General features: G+C 32.1%; 1 protein-coding gene across 1 annotated transcript in view; it reads left to right on the top strand.

The window, feature by feature from the left end:
- LOC145277856 (protein amalgam-like) overlaps positions 1–20566 on the top strand; it is a 56298-nt gene that overhangs the window by 22754 nt on the left and 12978 nt on the right. The window contains exons 4-5 of the mRNA XM_080129807.1: positions 8597–8757; positions 12691–12802. Coding sequence (XP_079985933.1) covers positions 8597–8757; positions 12691–12802 — 273 coding nt within the window. The remainder of the gene's footprint in view (positions 1–8596; positions 8758–12690; positions 12803–20566) is intronic.

Genomic DNA, 20566 nt, shown 5'->3' on the forward strand with positions numbered 1-20566 from the left:
TAGAAGGAAAACAAAACCTTTTTTAACATAACTGTACTCTTTTACCTCCTAGTTATGTCCCCGACTTTAAATATTCCTGGGTTCCAGGTAGTCACTTCGTATATGCTCCAAAAAGGATGCTGCTCCAATGGAGACTGCAGATGTCAAAGAGTTTTGTTTCATGAGATTACTACTCCCCTCACGTTGTCAAGATCATGCAAGTAATTGCCCAGCTTTGGTCATCAGAGTTGTATGACTAAAGAGCGAAGGTCACTTTCAAGCAGAAAATAATAATTTGATAATTGTTCTTTTTCTGAGTAAAAGTTACAATTTTGCGTTTACGTAATAAAAACTTTGAAATGCACTTTCTACTTATTGTTTTTGAACTGACTCAGTTATCAAGTTCTGGGCAATTTGGGTTCGGTGATATTAACCCTAACTCCAGGATCTGTCTCCTAATAATGTGGGTTCTGGTGAGTAAGCAGAATGAAATCTTTTGGCTACAAAATGCAGCCAATTATGTTGCGTTGAGAATTCATAAGGCAATCTACCACTTTCAAAACTCTCTCTATGTTACTTCAAAAGGGGGAGGTTCTCTTCTATCTCTTTCTTTGTTACATCAGAAAGGGGAGGTTCTCCTCTCTCTCTCTTTCTCTCTCTCTCTGTTTTATCAGAAGGGAGAGGTTCTCCTCTCTCTCTCTTTGTTACATCAGAAAGGGGAGGTTCACCTCTCTCTCTTTCTCTCTCTCTCTGTTTTATCAGAAGGGAGAGGTTCTCCTCTCTCTCTTTGTTACATCAGAAAGGGGAGGTTCTCCTCTCTCTCTTTCTCTCTCTCTCTGTTTTATCAGAAGGGAGAGGTTTTCCTCTCTCTCTCTCTTTTTTTTTACATTCTCCTCTCTCTCTCTCTCTCTGTTACATCAGAAGGGAGAGATTTTCCTCTCTTACTGTATCAGATTATTGCATATTTCCTAATTTTTACTTCGATTGTGGGAGGTATCCTCTTCCCTGCCTTCCACTTACAGGCCCATCATCACATGAACAATGAAACTTTCAAAAATAGAATTTATTTCACTTTTCTCAAAGGATGTGTCTGTCATCACTGTCTACTAGCCTTCAGTGGCCTGCATTTATTACAACGTAGCCAGCCAACTTATAGCACCGAAGTTTACTTAATCAAAGTGTGTTCACTCATTTCTGCACACCAAATTCATGCTGGCCTGAATTAATGAAAACAAATAATTTTGACTAATCAGAACTTTCTGAATTTATTTGAATTGGTCTTTCTGAGAGCCACCTAAATCCTATAATGGGCCAGACGTTCTTTCAATAAACAGTTGAGACCAAAAAAAATCAGATAGTGCTACATCTCCTTAATCACTACAATTCTCAACTCACATGATCATACACTGTCACCTGCATACACACACTTACAAAGTGCAACACACAATGACTACTTGAATTCCATTAATGTTTGCTCATTTAAAACAACTCATCAATTGAAATATTCCTAAACTTTATCACTGAACTATCTTACTAATATACAAACAAAAGAACATTGACTTTTCTAAATAACTTTCAATGAATTATAATTTATTTGAGTAGAGAAATTTTCAAAACGATTTTTCTAGCCCCTGTAATGCAAAGCTATTAATCAATTCAGACTTATTCAGTGTCTCAACTAATGAATTTATCTTGTTTTTACAAGAACTCTAAAGCATAGTCACAAACATTCTATGTTTTTTTCCTATTGCTATAAACTTCCATTTTAAACATATATTAAAAAAATATTTTATATATGCCTTCTGGACTCGTTTTGTTTACTGTATAACATGACTCTCGTTTTTCTCATATTTGATTTTAAAATCTGCAAAACTTTTGCACTGAAAATATTTCTAAATCCAGCTCATCTCAAAAATACTTCTGCCATTACAAAACACCCTAAAGTAAAACCCTAAAACTAATGTGGAACACATCCCTAAAAGCTTGCTTATCAACTAAATTTATTGATCACATCATTAGAAAAAAAACTTTTCTTTTCGTTCCCACTTAATTTAGTTTCCTGCTAATTAAAGCGCGAATTACTTTTCAGAAAACCAAATCAATCCTTTTCTTAATTTAATGATATTGTCACACAACAATGAAAAGGTTTATTTTGGTGAAAGAAAGTTAGACATTGTCCAAGTGAGGAAAATGAAGGATTAAAAGTTCTTTGGGTTGTCGAAGGTCAGTCAACAATTATCTTTAGATTATCAATGCTGGAGCATCCAGTGAATAGAGAATAGCAATCTTTTCTTCTTACTTTCTCTCTGCTTGCCAACCAGTATTTCTAAAAGGACTAAAAAAAAATAACTCAGGGGCCGATGTAATTAGCATTACAAGCGTATGCTGTATTTTTGTGGACATCGGCAATATTACATACCTAATGTGCTTCAACAAGTCTTTTTTATTTGTTGGTCAATTTTTAAAAGGATTACATTGATGGAAAAAGAATAGAATAAGCATTCCAATGATGTTAATTTATTTTTCTTTTATGCGTTCAATGTTTTTATGCTCCAAGTTAAAAATTAAAAAATGGTAAAAAAATAACGACAGCAAAAAGGGAAACTATTTTTCCAATGTTTACATTTCATACGTTACGTTTGGATACACATGCACGAAGTCAAATTTGATTGGATATGACTGAAATTTTACAGGCTATATAAGCATAGAAGTCCATCTCTACTGGATTTATATTTTTATGATCACAGGAAGCAAAGATACAACCAAGCAAAGTTAACAAAGAATATTTCAAAATTGATAAGATAAATCGGTATATATTGTCCATTTTCATATAGATAATAGTTTCAGAATTATTTTCATGTATATGTAAATATTTGATAATTATTAATTATGCAGAAATTTCTTTAAAATGTTATCTTTTATATAAATTCAAATCTGCTTAATGGGGAACGGCTTGCTATGCACTGACCAAAATCAACGCATTAACGAGTTTCATTAAACTGTTCTTTCTGCTTTCAAAATGAAAGCAGAAAAATCAGTTTCATTTTTTTATTCTGAGTTCGTCAATTTAAAAAAATTATTTTCAAGTGTTTCAAATTTGATTTCCAAACAATACTATTTTTTTGTTTTTAATGCTTTCAGTACACATGTACTAAAAGCGTTAAAAAACAACAAAATGTACTAAGTACATGCGTTTCTGTTATTGTATTTATAACTTCTTACTTGTACTTAAGGTAGAATTGTGTTTTTTTTTGTTTTTGTGGTAAAAAAAATATATAAAAGGTACTTGTGCACTTATGCTACCATGCTGAAATAATGTTATTAAGAAACCCATTCTTAACATGGGGAATGAAGGGTGTTTTTTGTTAACTATTCTGTACCTCTCACCTAACAAGTAAATAAAATATATCGTGAAACTTGAATTTATTTTTAACTTTAATTTTAAAGACCATTTTTTTTGAATCTGTAAAACAAACCCGTTTTTTGGGTTTTTTTTTTTAACTGAGGATATCTAAATAATAATAATAATAATTAGGTGGTTCAATAAAGAATTTCATTGTGATGCATTTTGTAAATTTTTACCTTGTTTCCACCTTAACATTTTTCTTGAAAATGACTTAAGATTTTCGGGTATGCTGAAAACGAATATCGTATTTAAATTTTCCACAAATAAATAGCTTTCCGGATATTAAGCAATGCCATTTCTTATCTTATTGCTAGTGGCCATCTTGGTACGTGCGTTTGCGCAAAGTTTCTCGGGGTCACATTTGCGCGCTCATGCGTATCAAGAGGGCCACCAGCAATAACATAAGAAATGGTATTGCTTAATATTCGAAAAACTACTTATTTGCATAAAATTTAAATGCGATATTCGTTTTCAGCATACTATAAAAGTAATCATTTTAAATGTTAAGGTGGAAACAAGGTAAAAAAAAGTTACGATTTTATTTCTTTGTTTACATAATTTAATTTTCAGTAAAACAACAATAGAAATGACAAAAATTACTATCAACTGGTGAATATATAGTTTTGCTTATCAGGATTCTTGGTATCCTGGTAATGTGAAAGCTACATCAAGGATTCATGTAGAGTATGATTTATGGTTGCATCTCAGAAAATAGGGGTATATTTTGGGCCAGATAGAGAGAATTTACAAAATTGAAAATTGGACTGGTCCCAAAATGCATAAGTTCTGGTTGACTATGGGAATTTCCATCTTTTACAGAAATTCAAAATCTATATGAAAAATTTTCTTCAATTTATTTTTAGATTAATTCATATCTACTCAATTTAGTAGTAAATACTGGCCATGGATGCTCTTTAGGCATTGAATGACTACATGCCAGATTGAGCTCTCCTTTGGTGAGGAGGCAGGAAAATGCCTATTCTCAATAAAGCTATATTTAAATACTACTATAATACTTAGTTTTGTTCATAAATAGACACCCACCGTATGATACCATGCACCAGTTTAAAAAAAAATTGAAATTTGTACATCTGAATTTATAATTCATGGCTTATGGTAAAAAGATACATCAGATTTTTTTTTTTTTTTTTACATGGTGGTCACCACTTATCAAGGCCCGGAAGCCACTCAGGGATAAGGGTTATTGCAAGTACAGTACGTTAGTGTGGAGATTTATTGAAGTGTTTACTTGAGGTGGCGGTTCATTCATAATTTTACTGTATAATCAGAAAAAGCACACGATTTTACATAAGAGTGCCAAGTTTCATGAGAATAGTTTAAAAAATAAATAAATGGTGGTGAAATTACCGAATTTTTTGAAATGTTGAGGTCTGTAATTTAGCCCCCTTTTTCTAAAGAAAAATGTCCGTGGAAAAGACTAAATTTTGGCACTTAAAATTCTCATAACTTTTGAACTACTGATGGTATTTGCATAATCCAAATGTTTTTAAGCATCTTTGACATAGCTCTTTTCATGCAAGTTGATAAAATAACAATTATCCAAAAAGAAAAAATCAGCTTGTAATGCCTTGCAAGCTGATTGGTCAGTGTGTGGCCAAATTGTCTAGCATGGATATTGATTCACAAGAGAAAATAAGTCTTTTTATTTTTGCCTGCTACAGCAGTACAGGGCACTAAATGTTTAGACTAGTGTACAATGATCCAATATTGATCCAACAGATTATGGTCATTTATTTTTATAAAAAAAAAAAGAAAAATTCCTAATTTTGATGATTGAATAATTGAGTTCTTTTCAAAGAATTACTGGTTTTCATGAATAGTATCAATACCAGCATATCTCAAAAATTCAAATGTCTTCCTAATCTTCATCAATGAGATTTCAAATCACATTCTAAGATCATTCGTTGGTAGCTATGCAGATGATAAAAACATCTATGACAACACTTTGAAGAGCATTAACAATCAAGATTTTCTCTTTTCCAATCTGGAGAACAGGATGCAATGTGCTTACAATATTGTTTCCTCTTTTTAAATGGGTTTTCATGTTATTTCATCTAAGGATAAGACTGATCTTTTTGCTTATCTTTTTGCTGACAATTCTTGTCTGGATAATTCTGGTGCTGTTCTCTCTGAAAACTGATCAGTCTTTTAATTCTGTAATTATCACTCCAAATATAGTTGCTAGGGTTCTTCTTGATCTTGATTAGTCTAAGGCTTCCAGTCCTGATTCAATTTCTGTTCTTGAACATTGTTTCTAAACTTTCTTGTATCTTCACAAAATGATTTAATCTCTTTTCATTTAACTCTTTTCTTGTTGATAGGAATCATCTGTTGTCACTATCTTTAAAAATTCTGATCAATCTGACCCAATTGTAATCTTGTTAGTTCGCTCTCTGTTATTAGCCAAGTTTTTGAAAGGTTAAGCAATGACAAGTTTGTTCATTTTTTGAAAAGTCTGGATCTGATCTTCTACACAAACTTTGAGGTTATGGTATTGCTGGTTCTTGACATTATTAGATCTTTTCTGTTTGAATCTTGCATGTGACTGTGGATAATGTCTCTTCACTCTCTTTTCCTCTTCTTCAGTGTTCTATTCTACACTGTTTCTTCCAATGATCTTCCAACAAATATTATTCAGAAGATTAGCATCTGTGCTGATGATACCATTCCCTATTCTGGTGTTGCTTCTCATCTACCTCCCTCTGATCATCTGGATAGGCAATGTCAAAATGTCAAAAAAATACCTCTTCTAGCCGTATACCAAGAATGTTGTCTTCTAATGAGACCAAAACGCCTATGGTACATCTTCTGCTCGATCCTGTGGAGGCCTTGACTTCTCAAAATTTCAATTGTTGATGTTTTATGCCAGAATTGCATCCACTGCAACCTCTGTTGCTCAAGATAATTATCCAAAGATTTTTAAATGAGAAGAAACTTTCAGATCAGTTTTCTTTTTGTTGGAACATTTTCATAAGTTTCAGAGATTGTAGATAAAGATTTTGCCATCATTTAAATATACAATCAATGTGTCATAACGTTTTTATTGGAGACTCTGTTTGTCATTTCATTCGTAAACACAGATTATATGGACACACGCATTTATCCAGTCAAGTTTGAAATGGCATTTTGTCAGTCTGTCATCCTTAAGTTTATAGGAAGTAAAAGTAGCCAGAGTATGTTTTAAAAGTACTGACTTTCAATTGGACAAGATCTCATTCAGCTGATAATTTCAGCCAATCAGAAATGCCAAAATATGTTTTAGAATATTTTGCAACTCATATAAAAACTCAAACACACTAGTGCTCTCTATTTCTCTCTTTCTCTTTCTTCACTTGGAACATTTCAAACATTCTGAATTATCATGACTAACACTTTATTTTTGGTTGTTCTAATAAGTTGTCAGTAAAATCTTTGTATGGATAGACTTTGTCATTTATTTTGATATTGCCTTTCCATCTAGTGTAAGTTTCACAACTGTTGCTAGTATTGAGATAACAAACTATAAAGTAGCCTTGGATAAACATTCAGACACTATATGTACATCGCCCTATCAATCGAGCCATGAATTTACTGACTGCAACCCTGTGCAGATGGATACACCTCCTCCTCAGGCTACCTTGTGTGACAACTTGTGATACCTTAGAATGGGATCCTGCTGGTTGAGCCATTCTTTCATTTCAGCACTTATTTGGCTAGGCGAGAAATGAAAGAGGCTTGATCCAATCAATTGGCTGGTCATATTAAGCTCTAATATCTATAAGTTCATCTCCAGTCATATTCAGTCTGAATTAAAAAAAAAATCAAACCTTATTTCTCCTTTTTATTTTCTTAAATAAATTCAAAGTAATGGTTGAGGGTCAATCATATTGGGAACAAAGATTAACAATGCCAAGGGGTACTTTTTTCAAAAGTAATGTTTTCTGATAATAATTCCCCTACCTTCTCTATAAAATTTCTTTCTAAGAGTAATATTTTTGAGGAATGAAGCAAAAATGTAGTACGCAAAAAAAATAAATGTTCTGTCAGCAACAGTACAACTTCAAAATAGTCAATATCGCCCACCTCCAGAAGAGAGGGAATTCCTGTCCGTGATAACCGTGGTAAAAGAAGACACACTCCAATCGCCAGAAACACCCACACACACAATTTGCAGGACACTGCCGACTCGTCTCTAGCCTCCTGCTTTTATAGTGGCCGGGAATTATCCATTTGCATAATCACATGAGAAAGAAACGTGATTTTCCGAGAGTTGCATGGGGTAAACGCTAATAAAAACCCCCGGACGCCATCTTGGAATTCTCTTTTTCCCCCAACCGGTGACACAACAGACGTACCCAAGGTAAGCTCTTTTTCCCCTCATTTTAGTTATTGCTACTTCTGCTACAGTTTTCTAAGATATAATGTATCCCCTCTCACTGTGAATATTCCTTCTGAGTATAAGATAATTACAGAATTGTATTTGGAAATTTTATTCGCCATTAAATAACTCATAAATGGTTGATATGCCATAAACCAAACCTTCTACATGTTCTTTTACACGACTTGTTGCACTTTGCTGTTTTTCCATTAAATTTCATTTGATAAAGTGAAATTTGTTGTGCATTCATTCTTTTGCGAACTGTTATCCTTATCTTCATAGTTGTTATTGTTTCACCACATTTAAGCCAACTCATCCTCTGATCTTCAAATGATTAACCATAATGGGATAGGGAAGCTGAGTCTTATAACTGTATCCCCAGCAATTACTGCCTTCCATAGTTGTTGTCTCACCACATTTTAGCCAACTAATCCTCTGGCCTGCTTGGGTAGGATTGAAAATAATATCTTCAGACAATGCTCACCTGGAACCATAGAGACGCAACACCTCTATCCACTGTGCCACAGGCTATGAAGGGCAATCATGGTTAGATTTTATGGTCTTATGAATCCAATTTTGTGTTCTTAACTAGTCTTCCATTGTTGGGTTCATACCAATTGGTATTATATATTTGTATTTTTTTGGGAACGAATGCACAAATTATGAAGCTTCATCTCAAAGGATTCTAAAAAACAAAATATACTGAATTTGTTGGTTAGAAATTGGTGATGAATTTAGGATCAATCAAGTGTTAGGTTGAGAGGAGGGGTGCATATTTTCTATTTTAAAATTTCTACAAGAAAAAAACAATTTCTATAATTTGTTTATTTCAGAAAAGCCAAAGATTGTGGATACATACACAAGCAGTGACACAAGTATTGACATTGGAGAAGAGTTGATACTGACTTGTGATGCGATTGGTCGTTCCACACCTCAAATTAAATGGACAAGATTAGCTAGAGCTGACTTACCGAATGGAGGAAAGGAATTATGGGTAATGCATTTTAAAAACAAACAAAAAATACTGTTTTTCTTTATATCATTTAAATGTGTATGCTCATTACCTTATAGCAAGAAAGGTGCTAATGTTTTTTCAGTCAAAATTTTTGATTATTTCTCAGATGAAGTATTGTTATTTGCATGTTTCACGCTGTTTGTTGCCATTTTTCACGTTTTGATTGCTGTATTCTCCAGCTTTTTTCAGCTGTTTTTTTTCCATAGTATTCTGTGTAATCTTCTGTGAATTTTAATTAATTCATTGGCGTAGATTACCCTTATTTTATATCTTCTGCCTTTCAGATCATGTCAAATATTAGTTTTATTCTTAAGTGCCTTCATCTTGAATTGAACTAAAAATTTGTAGATAGAATTCATTCCAGAATATCTCTTTAACAAGCACCTTTATACACTTGGCCATGTATCCAGTAAAGTTAATTAGATTTTTTTTTTCACATTTTGAATGGAAATTAGGAATAAAAATGATTTTTTTGTAAGAATTGACATCGCTATCATAGACGAGAGAGAGCACCACCACATGCATGTTATTATATTTGCACTAAACTAGGTTATATAAAATAATGTGTGTGAGAACAAGTAAGATTACTGCTTATATTACAAAAACTACATAAGTGCAGGGAATTTCTGCCATTATGAATTAACAGAGCGGTATCATTGTCCATCAAGGGAAGAGTTTATCAAGCATGCGCATAAAGTGATGTATAGAAGTGTAACCTAGACCGTAAAGGTTGAGAATATGCGTTGCATAGAAATGACATGAGAATGATACGATGGATGTGTGATGTGAATCTTGAAGACAGGCTTAGATTTGATGACTCCAAAGAATGATTAAATCTGAACAGATGTGTGAAGAACAAGGTCTTTTGTTGGACTGATCCTATTGAAAAAAAAATGGATAAGAATTCTTGTGTTAGTAAAATGTAACAGGGTCATTTGGTAGAGGAAGGTCAAAGGAAATATGTGAGGAAGTGATAGAATGGACTTGAGAGAAAGAGGAATAATTCAAGGCTTGGTCAGAGATAAGTTAGTTTGAAAGTCAATTTTGGCAAATCTTTTATATAAAGTAGAGTAAGATATTCCCCCATACTATTTATGAATATAGCTTTCTAACCAAAAGGTATGTATGCAAATTTGCTTCGACATCAGTTCGAGCCAGTTATTGATATGTATTTTCAGTGCTTATAGATTGTTTCAATTTCATTGATTTTTTTTTTTTTAATATTTAATCCTGTTCAATATTTTTCTTATAGTCGTATAGGAAATCAATCACACTTAGATCTACAACCATTTCTACCCAGTTACAGTAGGATGACATTTTTATAGGACACTTACTTTAGTAATAATGTTATTTCAATTTTGTTATGTTAGATACTCCATATTTTGCACTTAAACAAGGGACATTTCATCTACTTAAATTTTATTTTCTTTCAGACGTGTCTTGATTGGCTATTGCAAATAATTTCTTTTACATTCTTGCTTATAGATTAAAAGATGAACAGATTATATTTATCAAGTACCTTCTGCCTCTATTCCATCTTCCTCAAATGTGGGCACTATACATTTTGCTTAATATACTATATTCCAATGCTATTGAGTGGCTAGTTTTCATTAAAACACAATAGCTTTGTCTTCTATATGATTCAATAACTTATTTCTAATCGTTACATCATTTCAATCTTTCATACTTGATTAAGAAAGAAAAACGCTGCTAGTATTGACTCTAGAATACTAATTTTGTTATTTTGTTTTGTTTTTTTTTCGTTATTCTCCATATAAAACCTATTTTCATAGTTAGAATATTCCTTGTCATTCTTTCTTTTCATAATAGTTCAATTATGTGAATTAAATATATTTAATTTTTGCTGTGTTTGCAGTTCAATGGTAATTGATATTGCACATGTGCAACCCTACCGCAATGCACTAGAGCAGTGGTTCCCAGTTGTACATTAGTGTGTCACGAAAAGAGAATAGCTAGAAGCCATTTAATTTAATTTTATATAATAAAGGCATTTAATTTTATTTTATATAATAAAGGCATTTAATTTATTTTTATTTAATAAAGGCATTTAATTTATTTTTATTTAATAAAGGCATTTAATTTATTTTTATTTAATAAAGGCATTTAATTTATTTTTATTTAATAAAGGCATTTAATTTATTTTTATTTAATAAAGGCATTTAATTTATTTTTATTTAATAAAGGCATTTAATTTTATTTTATATAATAAAGGCATTTAATTTATTTTTATTTAATAAAGGCATTTAATTTTATTTTATATATTAAAGGCATTTAATTTATTTTTATTTAATAAAGGCATTTAATTTATTTTTATTTAATAAAGGCATTTAATTTATTTTTATTTAATAAAGGCATTTAATTTATTTTTATTTAATAAAGGCATTTAATTTATTTTTATTTAATAAAGGCATTTAATTTATTTTTATTTAATAAAGGCATTTAATTTATTTTTATTTAATAAAGGCATTTAATTTATTTTTATTTAATAAAGGCATTTAATTTAATTTTATTTAATAAAGGCATTTAATTTAATTTTATTTAATAAAGGCATTTAATTTATTTTTATTTAATAAAGGCATTTAATTTATTTTTATTTAATAAAGGCATTTAATTTATTTTTATTTAATAAAGCCATTTAATTTAATTTTATATAATAAAGCCATTTAATTTATTTTTATTTAATAAAGGCATTAAATTTTATTTTTATTTAATAAAGGCATTTAATTTAATTTTATTTAATAAAGGCGTTTAATTTTATTTTATTTAATAAAGACGTTTAATTTAATTTTATTTAATAAAGGCATTTAATTTAATTTTATTTAATAAAGGCATTTAATTTCTGCTCAATTCAAAATATCCGAATATCTGGAATCTAAAGGTTTTGTGCATACTAATTGGCAATCTTTTTATTATATTAGTGATAGGACGATTAATCAGAATATTAGAAGTTTTTAAAAGTATCTGGAATGGGCATCGGAGCTGAATAATTCGGACCTGATTTTGATACCAAAATGATACCAAATATTGAATACAGAATATGTTGATTTATGTGAATAAAAATTCTCCCTTATAATAATCTTTGTTTATTGCAAAAAGGCTTTATGAGTAGAAAATATTTATTTTTTATGATAGGTTGAAAATTAAAAACACTAGTATGTTCTCATATGAAAAGGTTGGGAATCACTGCACTAGAGAGCAGCAGGCTTAGCAAATCCTATGGTTGAAATAACAACATAACTGTATTCTCTGTCAATTACATGCTTCTGCACAAACCTTATAAACTTATGCTAGAAATGATTTCAGCTATTCATAAAAAATGTAATTCAACTGGAATGCATTTCAGTTTAAAAAAAACAAGTCAGCTATTTTAATTATTTTATGATATTAAAATCATATTTGAAACAATTACTTAAATAAAATAATTTACTGATTAGATACTCTATAATGTATTCTTTGGTTATTAAACAATTCAACTATTAAAGTGAATTACTTTGTGAAATGAGAATCTTTTTGATCTATTTCATTTACAAAAAAAATTATTCCTTATATTCCTCTGAAATGCACTTCTGTTACTTAGAAAGCAAGTCAGCCATTTTGTGAAATAAATTCCTATTTAGACAAAATAATTTCTTTATAAAAAATAATTTATATCAACTAGGATGTATTTTGGTAACAAATTGGCTATTTTAATATTATTTTTATATTTTGTGAAATTTTATTTTTCTAGCTTTATTTATTATTAAGACTGGACTGCATCGGGTGGGCACAGCTTATGTAAAATCTTTTCTTTTTCTTTTTTAAATTATTTGGTTTTAAATAATAGTAGATGAAATGTGTGCATTAAGCTTATTAGTTGAATTTTTATGCAATTTTTTTTTTTTTTTTTTTCAGTCAAAACAACTTCCCATCTCTAACATCCAGCCAGAGGATCGAGGGAAATATATTTGTCGAGCAAGTAATGAAGCTGGAGAAGACAAAAGAATAATATCAGTGTTAGTACGATGTGAGTAAGAATGTTTTTATCTTATAGATAATGGTTAATTTTAGAGAAGAGGAAACATGAATATCAATGAAAAAGGGAGAGAAATGGTAAAACTCTTAAAGGCTTTTTTCATATAAGCTGAAAAAAATGTTAGAAATAATAAAAACTGACATTTTCTTGGTTTTTATTATAATATTTGAGTGTTCAGAAGAGAGTCTAATGAAAAAAATCTCTTAATAGTTTTACTATTTCTCTCATTTTTATTTTTTTTTTTTTTTTCTCCTTTCTGAGTGACAGAAGTTGATCTTCAGGTCAGCTGTGGCCTCTATATGATGGTAGAAGAACTCAAGAAAGGATAATTTCAATCAGGATTTGGAAGCCTCTATAGTTTTAATTTTTAAAAGTACCATTTTTTTATGTTAATGTGCTAGTGCATTAATCTAGCCCAATCAATCAGATTAAGAATATTTCTCATATTCTTATTTCCAACCATCTCTGTCAAACTTCATTGTTAGCTCATCCTCCAGATGACATCAAGTCAATTGATTCAAGTGTAATGAGATCTTGCAATCTTTTTTTTTTTTTTTTTTTTTTTTTTTTTTTTTTGCATAATGGATTCCAGTTCTGATTTGCTTCTTCAGGAGTGACCATCAAGCTGAAACCTCTCTCTCATGGGGAAACTGGGATAGGAGAAAAGTGTCTATACAGGCATTTCTTGTTAGTGTTTCCATTAGCATATGTCCAGTATAATTTGTAACATTCTTGCTTGTCAGTGTCCAAGCTGTAGAGCATAACAGATATTCTACTGTGGCTCTAAAATTGAAAATCATTGTTAAATTTTAAAACTTGTATTTCTTATAAAATTTATAATTTGAAAATCTCATGATCCATGGTGATAAAAAGAATTAATGTGTTTTAAAATAAATCTATTTATGTGTTGGATATCATAAATCCCAACACTCTGTATGACGACTAAAATCCCAAACCAATTTTGTAAAACTGTTTAAAACTAGTTTTCATATGATGATCACTAAAACAGAAATGTTTTATTTCTGTTTTCCTTTGAAAATATATAATTGCAGTCAAACTTTAGCTAGCTGAGTGTTGTTGGTTTCATTGAAACATATTACATATCAATACCCCCCCATCTTCAATTTGCTCTTTGTCATTTCTTTCCATTATCCCTTCCTGACTCCTTAAAGTTTTATTTAGATGGTCATTTCTATTAAGTATACATATTAACCTCTTCCAGATATATTTCAAGGAAGTAACACTAAATTTTATATCTATTTTACAATAGCTTTTTTAGTGCAATAAGTCTTATATTTTTTCATGCTTCTTAACTCTAAAATGATAAAAGGAAAACCAACTACATGGAACTTTTTAAATCAGAAAAACGAGGGTGTGTGAGAAACCTGGAAGTCTTCTGGAGGATTTGCCATGTCTTGCATTTGAAATTTGTCAAGTTGAAATAAATCTATGAATAAACCAGTTTCCTGTGAAACTAGCAAGAACAATGGAAGACTTTTTAAAAATGAAATCTACAGAAGAAAAGACTTCAAAGTTGTCTGCCATGGACTAATTTCTTTCCAATTCAATCACCAAAAGTAATTTTATACAAGCAAATCTTCATAAGCGGCACAAATATTATAATTCAACTTTACATATGTGTATATTATATATTACCCCCAACCTTTAAATTGATTTAGGAATATGGCAATGAATTACTACATAACCAAAAAAGAATACATTCATTATTTCAAAAAAAATGTAGAACTAAAGATCTGTTACTCATGGTCATTGAATATGCATCATTTCAAATGTTTCTGGGAAAGACAACTAAGTTATTGGGTTTTATTGAGATCGGTAGTTCCTTTTAATAACATAAGAACTGAGCAGTTTGCGAGAGGGCAGCTTTGTGAATTTGGATTAAATTTGCATGAACACATTAACTAATGGTGGTGAATTTCAGAAAGGAAATAAGATTTGATCATTAACAATGTCTCACACGTTGCATGGAAGTTGAACGCTAGAAAAATTTTATCATTTTTCTCCGACTGTAAAAAATAGTTATATATTCTTTAAATGCCTCTTTTTAAATTTACATTTTCGTGTTTTCATTCGTTCTTTTATTTTTGAAATTTTTGTTGGATAACGATAAAGTTGACATATAATAATGAAAAACTGGTCAATATTCTTAGTATAGCAGGTGTGGCCAAACCGAACTTCATGTCGACCCTGGCAACGCTGGGTATCCATGCTAGTGTTTTTATATTACATTTTTAAAGTGGGCATGGATAATGATACAAATCCTTACAAATTCACATATACAGATTTATCTTTTTAGATGCAAACCTCAAATCATCTCTACAACTGTCCATAAGTCACAATAACTTTGTCCATAAGTCTGCTGCTGCTTTTTGTTGTTTTAAGTTAGGAACAAGTAAGAGTGGATCTATAAATGGGGGTTATGATATTTTAGTTTTTGAAAAATTGTTGATTTCATAAATTTAAAAAGAAAAAAAGAATTCTTAACAATTGCATGATCAAAATTGTATTAATCTTCAAGACTTTAAGAAAAAATATTTATATTATATTTTCCTTAAAAACATAAATACAAAGGCCAAACAGAAAACAATTTTGATATTTAACTAAAGATATTTATTTGTAGAAAAGATTCTTCCAATTTTAATTGTTGATTGTTAAACAAATTTAAAAAAATGAATTGTACTATTTTCAGTACTTTCATTCAATAAATATTAATGCAAAAAATATACTAGCATGGCCTGTGGAAAATTCCGCAGAATGAGAAATATATTTAACAAATATAAAGCTGATTTTTTTTTTCTGGATAGTGCAAAAAATTATTTTTTATTTTTATTTTTTGACAGAAAACCTACACAGCAAATATGAGTTTATTAATATTTCTATGAAAATAGTGTCCATTGTATTTTATATATAGAACTGACCCAGATGCGATAAATTAATAAATACTATTAAATACTCAGAAAGTAATATTATTCTACATAATTTAATGAAAATTATAAAATCACATTGTAAGAGACAATCTTTAATTTACTCCTTCAGGCTAGCACCTATTAGCAGCCAATGTTTGTTTTAGTTTTTTTTTTTTACCCTATTTCTTTCAAATGTTCCTTATTTTACCTAACGTTTTGCTGACTTTGTTTCTTTGGTGAAGAATCACTGCATTGAAATTACGAGTTCCTTTTTCACACCATTACAATAAAGACCGCATATATTATTATTGTTATTATTATTATTATTATTATTATTATTATTAGCTCACATGGAGCTTTCACACAAGTCAACAAACGATCTGATTGGAAACATGTGGTGTTCTCTGGAAGCTGAGTGACAAGTCTCCCCAGACATCCAGCTTTCTCTCCATCTCCTTCGATAGCATTTGCAAATGAATTTGCATCGTCACAACAGCCGCTTACCATTGATTTCTCGCTGGTAGTGGTCATTGGTTTATACTGGAATTTGAGTGGAACTCCGCCTCCCCAAGGTCCCAGTTCTCTTTGCGCTTGCCCAGCCGAGGTCTGGTTAGCGCTTGCTCCTCGGTCTTTCAGTCCTTATTGACCCTTCTCGGCCCTTTGGTATCACTTTTTTATTGGGGGGAACGGTGATGAAACAATGGGGGGGGGATACATGATGGGGGTGTAGAATTTGTAGATATGCAGCTTTGGTGTTCTTCATTCCCTGTAACGCTTATTCGTTATATTGTCTTGTATTATTCTCCACATTCAAGGGTTTTCCTTAATATTTCAGTTGTTTTCATTGTCGTTAGTCGTTGTACTTTTGCAGTTATTCCTCTGATTCTTGACATTCTTTTTTTTGAAGTTTTTTGGAATTGTTCCTAGTGCTCCTACTATTATCGGTACTATTTTGATTTTCTTCATCATCAAAATCCCTTTTAACTCTCTGGCTAGCTCTGTGTAATTGCTTCGTTTCTCCTTTTCTTTCATACTCACCCTGTGGTCAGCTGGGACTGCAAAGTCTACAATTTGACAGGATTTTTCTTTCTTGTTAGTTATTACGACATCTGGTCTTCTTGCTTGGATGGGTTTGTCCGTCCATGTCCCATAGGATTTTGTGGTTCTCGTTTTCGAGTGCTGTTGCGGGTTCATGCTTGTACCATTTGTCTGTATGCTCAAAATGCAGTCGTTTGCACAATTCCCAGTGTACCACCCTCCCCACTTGATCATGCCTGTTTTTGTATTCTTTTTGGGCCAGTTTGCTGCATTCACTTACTATATGGTTTATCATTTCGTCTCTTTGTCCACATAGTCTGCATTTGCTGTTTTCTTGTGTTTTATCGATCCTTGCTTTGATATGGTTAGTTCTTATTGAGTTATCTTGTGCTGCAGTTATTAGAGATTCAGTTTCTCAGTTTATATGTCCTTTTCGCATCTATGTCCAGGTGTTTTCGTTATTCTCATCTTTTGTCATTCTTATGAATCTTCCATGGAGTTGTTTCTCTTCCCATTTCTCTTTTCTCGTTTTGTCGTTTGTCTCTCTGTTTTCTGTTTTGTTGTTTTTTTCAGTGTCTCTCGCTGCCATAATTATCCTTTCAGTGTTTTGCGTTATGTATTTTCCTAGTTCTTTTTTCGTGTCCTTCACACAGTCTTCTATACAGATCAGTCCTCTTCCACCATCTTTCCTTTTCACATAGTCTGTCAATATCATCCTTTAGGTATAGTGCATTATGCATGGTCATGAGTTTCCTGGTTTTCTGGTCGAGTTGCCTCAGTTATTCTTTTATCCACCCTATAAACGGTCCTGAGTATCTTACTAGTGATACTGCCCATGTATTTATACCTTTTATTAGGTTTCTGCTATATAATTTCGTTTCCAGGAGTTTTCTTGTTCTCCTGAGGTATTCCTCTCCAATTTTCTCTTTCATTTCTGTTGCTTTGATAGTGTCCGCTTCCAGAATTCCCAAGTATTTATAGTCGCCTTGTTCTCCTAGTGCCCTCATTTCTGTTTGATTGGGTAGTTCCATGCCTTCTGTTGTTTCCAGTTTTCCCTTTCTTATAACTAGTTGTGCGCACTTTTCCATTCCAAATTCCATTTGGACATCTTGGCTGAAGATCCTGGTAGTGTTAATTAGTGTTTCTACTTTTCGGTCCTTGCAAAAAGTTTCAGATCGTCCATGTACATCAAGTAGTTCATTTTTTCCTCTGTATTGGAGAACTTGTCTTGGCACTTTCTCAGAATACTGTTCAAGGGCATCATGGCTATGATGAACAGTATTATTATTGTTATTATTACTGTTATTATTAATATTTTTATTATTGTTATTATTATTGTTATTATTATATTATTATTATTAAAACAAATTAAAAATAACAACCTACTTTCAGTGATTGCAAGAGAAGAGATTGAATGGATGGTTAGGAATGAAATCAATAACAAAAGTAAAATTGATGAAACTAGCTCTGATGAAAGAATTGAGAGAGTGGAAGTGCAGAAGGGAAATGTAAACGATGATGGGAGGCGGACAACTGAGAAGGTATGGAATCCTATGGTTAGGGGAAGTAATGAGAAAGAGTTTGAAGGATCTAAGGCAGATAAGATCATTGACTCTGAGACAATGGAGCCAGTGAAAGGAGCAGATGTATGGAAAAGTGGTGATGAAGTTTGAACTTTGACTTCTGCAGAAAAAGAAGTACTTCAGAAGTTAAGAGAGATTCTTCTTAGAGACGATATCATAGATTCCAAGTAGGAAGAGTAGTGATAGGCGGAAGGTGAAAAACTAGGTAAAAATAATTCAAGGAGTAATTCACAACATCATAAGAAAGAATATATCGATTACGGAACTTAACAGGCTTTTATATGCAGCGTCATACGTTATTGCGAATCGTCTTGGCTTATTACAGAAGAAAAAGGGAAAAATGAAGGATAGTGGCCACACTGGCAGAGGCGGCTTGAAAAAAGTATTAAACGGTGGCGGAAAGACATTGGGAGAATCGAAGAAATAAGAAAAGAAGTTAAACTAGGACAGAAAGCTAAGGACGAGCTTGAAAGGAGGTATAGATTGCTGGAAAAGGGAACGATGAACGTTCTAACAATGTTGAAAGAGAAGGTTCACACTGGTGGTATAAAAATTAGGAACTTTGTTGGAAAAAAGTGTTGCATTTTGGCAGAACAACCTTTTCCGGAACAATCAGTCTCAGCTGTATAAAGAATTAAATGGTTGTAAACAGGCGGGAAATAACAACACTCCAAATGCAAAAGATGCAAGGAAGTTCTGGAGTGGGATTTGGTCCGTCGAAGGACGATATAATGAGAAGGCTAGCTGGTTGGTAGAGGTCAGAGAAAGGCTATCAGAAATGCAGCAGATGAAGAACGTTGAGATAGCCATCAATGACGTTAAAGCTGGCATGAAGGATGACAAACTGGAAGGCACCTGGTCCAGATGGAGTGATGGACTTCTGGTTTAAACAGTACCCATGCCTTTATCCACCTATAGCTGCTGCTGCTCTGCAAAGGGTTGTAGAGTCGAGAGATGTCCCTGATTGGTTTGTGAAGGGAAGAACAACACTGATTAGGAAAGATCCTGCAAAAGGAACAGATGGCAATAATTATAGACCAATTACATGTCTGCCATTGATGTGGAAACTGTTGACTGGAATATTTGCAGAGAAAATTTATGAAATTCTAGAGAATAATGGTGTTTTTCCTGACGAACAAAAGGGGTGCTGGAAAAGCTCGAGAGGTTCTAAAGAGCAACTACTAATTGATAAAGCAATAATGCAGGATGCAAATAAGAGAAATCTGAGCGTAGCATGAATCGATTACAGAAAGGCTTATGACATGGTTCCTCATTCATGGATACGTGAAATACTATTGATGATGAAGGTTGCTGAGAGTGTGGTAGGGCATTTGGAGACAAGTATGGCTCAATGGAAAACGGTGCTGACAGCAAACAGAGAGGAGATGGGGCAGGTTGGCATTAAACGTGGGATATTTCAAGGAGATTCATTATTGCCACTTCTTTTTGTAATGATAATGATGCTACTGAGCATCCTCTTGAAGAGAGAAAAACTGGGTTATAACTTTGGATCTGGTGACAGACGCCTCAACCATCTACTGTTTATGGATGATTTGAAAATATTCGATAGAAATGAAAAGGAAATGGAGAGACTGGTAGAACTTGTGGGGACATACTCAGAAGACCTTGGGATGGAGTTTGGGATTAGTAAATGTGCAGTGCTGGTGATGAAAAGAGGAGTAAAGGTTCATTCGAATGGAATAGTACTGCCAAATGGAGAAATCATGAAAGAAATAGAAGATACAGGATATAAGTATTTAGTAGTGCTGGAGGGTGTAGGAATCATGAACAGAGAAATGAAAGAAAAAGTCAGAAAGGAGTATTTTAGAAGAGTGAAACTAATTGCAAAGTCGAAACTGTATGGAGGAAATCTAATGAAAGCAGTAAATGTATGGGCAGTCAGTGTTCTGAGATACAGTGCAGGAATTTTAGTATGCATGCCATGGATATCAAAATAAAAAACGTTTTAGCAATGTTTGGTATATTTCACATTCAAAGTAGCGTAGAAAGGCTGTATCAAAAGAGGAAAGATGGTGGGAAAGGATTGAAAAGTGTAAAAGATTGTGTTAGAACCAAGGAGATGTCGTTGAAGGAGCATGTGGTTAGAACTGAGGAGTGGATGCTTAAGGTTATGGCCAATGAAGTGGACGTATGTGAGACCAAGGCTGATTATGTGAAACGTATGGATAGAGAAAGGGCAGAGGAAC

Source organism: Euprymna scolopes, chromosome 6, assembly GCF_053919585.1.
Source record: "Euprymna scolopes isolate OS-2025 chromosome 6, ASM5391958v1, whole genome shotgun sequence".
Classification (NCBI taxonomy): domain Eukaryota; kingdom Metazoa; phylum Mollusca; class Cephalopoda; order Sepiida; family Sepiolidae; genus Euprymna; species Euprymna scolopes.